The sequence below is a fragment of the Suncus etruscus genome, chromosome X (genome assembly GCF_024139225.1).
Source record: "Suncus etruscus isolate mSunEtr1 chromosome X, mSunEtr1.pri.cur, whole genome shotgun sequence".
Taxonomy (NCBI): domain Eukaryota; kingdom Metazoa; phylum Chordata; class Mammalia; order Eulipotyphla; family Soricidae; genus Suncus; species Suncus etruscus.
Window position 1 is genome coordinate 80,444,486 of NC_064868.1, and position 4,323 is coordinate 80,448,808.

At 50.5% G+C, this 4,323-nt stretch overlaps 1 protein-coding gene across 1 annotated transcript; it reads left to right on the top strand.

Annotated features, from left to right (window-relative positions):
- Positions 1-2,011: 2,011 nt before the first annotated feature.
- Positions 2,012-2,876, top strand: LDOC1 (LDOC1 regulator of NFKB signaling). The gene has a single exon (XM_049767544.1). The coding sequence runs from the start codon at positions 2,122-2,124 to the stop codon at positions 2,557-2,559; it is 438 nt and encodes a 145-aa protein (XP_049623501.1). The 5' UTR covers positions 2,012-2,121; the 3' UTR covers positions 2,560-2,876.
- Positions 2,877-4,323: the final 1,447 nt, after the last annotated feature.

Sequence of the window (4,323 nt, forward strand, 5' to 3'; positions counted from 1 at the left end):
GAAGTATACAAAGTATTTACACTTATGTAACCAAGATAGAGCAATGAAGTATAAAAAGTATTTGCACTTATGTGACCAGGAAATTCCAGTTTCATTCACAAAGTCAAATGGGAGTCAAGATGACAGAATGAAGAGTTTTATTAACAAGTTTACAAACTGGAAGAAGGCGATTCACATCCTACAGAATTATTTCTGAGCACTGTCACAAGCAGGAATTTATTCAGGAAAAAGTGGAGAAAAGCCTATTTTTGCCATGGGTCATTTTGCTCCATGATGGTGTCAGGCTGGATATAAATTGTCCTGTGGTCTCCACCCCTGTTGCAGGTTTTATGCTTCTGCTTTGTAAATCTAAAGAAAGCTTTTTTTTTTTTTTTTTTTTTTTTTTTGGTTTTTGGGCCACACCCGGTAACGCTCAGGGGTTACTCCTGGCTATGTGCTCAGAAGTTGCTCCTGGCTTGGGGGACCATATGGGACACCGGGGGATCGAACCGCGGTCCGTCCAAGGCTAGTGCAGGCAAGGCAGGCACCTTACCTTTTAGCGCCACCGCCCGGCCCCTAAAGAAAGCTTTTAATTAAAGGGCCTGCCTACGTGCTGTGTTCTTCATGCAGGCAGATGATAAGGAAAAATTAAACAATTTTTTATTTGAACTGTGCATACCCAATCACCATTGCCCAGCACAATTACCTGTTAATTATAACTCTTAACTCCCTTTATGCTGGTTTTTTATATACAATTATATATCTAAAGTGGAGGCAGGATGATGAAGAAAAATAGTACATGCTTATGCTGGCTGTGAATATAAACTATGTTATGGAGAGGAGTGAAACAAGGTGTGGAGTTACAGATTCTGGACAGAGCATCATCTGCTCAAGAAATTAGTCAAAAAGAAACCCTGAGTATTTTCTTTTACATGCAAGGTAAGTGAAAAGTGCAGAGATCCTGAACCCAGAGCTCCTGGATGTGTACGAGTAGGGAACAGGATAAAGCAGGACCTTGAGAAACTTGAACAATAATTTATTACTGAGAAAAACTGGTTGGGTTTTGAATCCTAGAGAGAGCCACCTAAGGTTTACAGGATGCTTGTGCCTATCCTATGCAGAAGCCATTTACTACACTGACTGCAGGCAAGAGGGGAACTTAGTGTTGATAGTGTCAGCCTTTGGGGTGAAAAAGACTTATCCAAAGTGATGAATCTGGCAGATCTAGTTTAAAGCTGAGTCAACAAATAAGCTAGTTCCAACCTCCAGGAACCTGCTTGAGTCTCAGCAACTATTCCAACAAGCACATTCAAAGGCAAAGGAGAAACAAAACAAAACAAAACAATTAACCCACAAGTCTTTATTGTTGACCAAGAATCACTAGCATAAGGAGACGACTTAAATCTTTCTAAATGGCTATAGGCTGCTTTTGCAGATTTCAGTTTGGGGGGGTTAGAAAGTTTTTCTTTTCAAAGACAGAGGCATACAATATTACTTGATCCTAAATGCAGTTTCAAGATTGTTTTGTCAAGCAACAGAACATCTTTCCCCTTCCAAAGGGCCTTTCAGAACTGAAAGAATGTGGAAACCCCCCAGGGCTGAGAGCTGCTCAGAGTTCTCCGGATGAGTGAGATTTAAGTAAGCCAGAAACTGTTAAAAAAAAAAAAAAAGCAAACAGGCACAGAGATTGTCAAGGCCACAGACACACCAAGGGGCAGGGAAGTCCTGCGAGTCGAAGGAGGGCCCAAGGGTGAGAACGCTCCAAATGATTGCAGAATCCCGGGTTCCGCTAGAGGTTTGACATTTTAACTCCACAGCCCTGGAGGGTGGGGCCCAGGGAGCAAAAGCCCTACCCACGAAGGCGGGCGCTTCTCTGACCACGCCTCCGCCAGTGCCCGCCCCGCCCTCTCCACCCTAACCACGCCCTCACGCGGCGTGCGGCCTCCCACGGCCCCGCCTCCGTGGAGGTCGCGCCGGCGCACTGGCGGCCGGCGACGTTCAGCGTGCCGAGGGGGCGGGCGGATTGTGGGCGGAGCGTGCGCGGTAGTCCCGTCCCCCTGCGCGAAAGCTCCACGCGCAGCCGCCGCCACGCCACTTCCTGCACGTCGGGCCGAGCGAGCCGGTCGGAGCGAGCTGGGCGCCATGGTGGACGAGCTGGTGCTGCTGCTGCGCGCGCTGCTCCTGCGGCATCGGGCGCTGACGCTCGAGAACAGCCAGCTCATGGAGCAGCTGCGGCTGCTGGTGTGCGAGCGGGCCTCGCTGCTGCGCCAGGTACGTCCGCCCAGCTGCCCGGTGCCCTTCCCCGAGACGTTCAACGGCGAGAGCGCCCGGCTGCCCGAGTTCATCGTGCAGACCACCTCGTACATGCTGGTCAACGAGAACCGCTTCTGCAACGACGCCATGAAGGTGGCCTTCCTCATCAGCCTGCTCAGCGGCGAGGCCGAGGAGTGGGTGGTGCCCTACATCGAGACCGACAGCCCCATCCTCAGCGACTACCGGGCCTTCATCGACGAGATGAAGCAGTGCTTCGGCTGGGATGACGACGAGGACAGCAGCGACGACGACGACGACAACTACTAGCCCCGCAGCCCCTCGGCTTCCCTGGGATGCCCTGCACGCCGCCCCGCCTGCCTTCCCTCTTCTCCTCCCCCCTGCCCCGAGATGCGGCGCCCCCCCCCCTTTGCCCGCCCTCTGCACCCTATCCCCGTTGCTGCTCTCCTGCGCACCCCTCTACCCCCTCTAGTGCTTGCCTTTGTTCCAGGGGTAGAATCCCCGTGGCCCCCCCTGCAGGGGCTAGCTGGATTTTTCACTTTCCACCTTGCCATCACCCATTGGACCTCCCCCACCCACAGGCTACGTCCATTCTTTGCTTTTGGGGGACTGTATCTTGAGCCCCCCCCTCCCCGTTACAGTTACAGGACTGGGTCCTGTTCCGTCTTCCGCACCACTTTGCCATCTGCCAGGCCTCCACCACGACCAGATTCTGATGACGCTGCCCCTTCTCCACCCTCCACCACATTCCAGCCACCAGGCCTGAAATGAAATGCAGCCGCCTGAATTGGTTCCACCTTCCTGGGACTTGGATTTGGGCAGCTCGGTCTGAGCATGCCCTCACCACTAGAACAGCCCTCCAGCTTGCATTGTTCTTGGACTCTGGGTGGGGAGGGTCTCTCCCCTGGCCTCCCCTTCCACCCCACTTGCGGCAAGGACCCAGTGTGCCTGGCAGCCAAATTGTTGATAATTTCTTTTCGCCTATGCAGCAGTTTTGCACAGCTGTCATTTTTCTTTAAAAATTACAGTAGGTCACAGATGGGTGCATTTGGACAAAAAAATTCCATAAACAGACTCTTGACTGGCACTTAGCCTAGCTCCTCAATACTACCTGGCAAAAGCATTTGCGTTTTTTTTATTTTCAATAAATATCAAGCACTACAAAAAAGCGAAGCAAACAGAAAGGAGTGTCTTTTAATGGTTCAGTAGAGTTGCTGGCTTCAGCTGTGCTCACTCTGGCCATTCGGGCCAGAAAAGTTAGTTCTTGTTCCACCCCCCATGTCCTCCCTAGGCCACAGCAGACAGTGGTCATGGGAGTTGGAGAGGGATTCCCATGCTCTACTCCCCAAGGCATTTCCTAAAGTCTGAGTACAAGTCATATCTGTTGGGTTTCTGGGTAAGGGAAGTCAGAACACAGCTGGTTTCCCAGACAGAACACTTGAGAGTGAAAGGGGACACTTAAGAGCTAGAGTGTGGTTACAGGCAAGATCCCACATACAAATATGTGTATGTATGTATCCATGTACTCTCTTCCTTTGGTCTGTGGGCAGCAAAGTTCAGGTTTCCATGAACAACACAGCACATTGTTTTAAGCCACATTCATCAGACTGAACTATAGCTTCAACTCCTGGATTCTGCTAAGTGCACCCTAGGAGACAGCTCTGTTCCACTTTTCATCTTTCTCAGATGGGCACCCTCAGAATCCTCACCTGTCCAGGTGCCTCAGATTGTCTTCAGTAGAACACTTAAAGGTGCTCCTGCATTAGACTTGGTTCTGGTGGGGATATTGGAGCCTCAGTGCTGAGAAGAATCTATATCTTTATGAGGCCATTAGCCCAGAGGAAATGTCTTAGGTCCTAGCTGAAAATGGGTTGTGACTCCATACGTCCAGTAACTTTATAAAAAAGTGACAAAAATTCTTGTTTTCAAATGAGCTTAGGGAGATAGGCACAGCAGATAAGGCACTTGCCTTGCTGTTGGCAGATTTAGGTTTGGTTCCCAGCATCCTGAATGATCACCTGAGCCAGGCTGGAGTGATTGCCCAGTTCAGAGCCAGGGGTAACCTCAGCACTG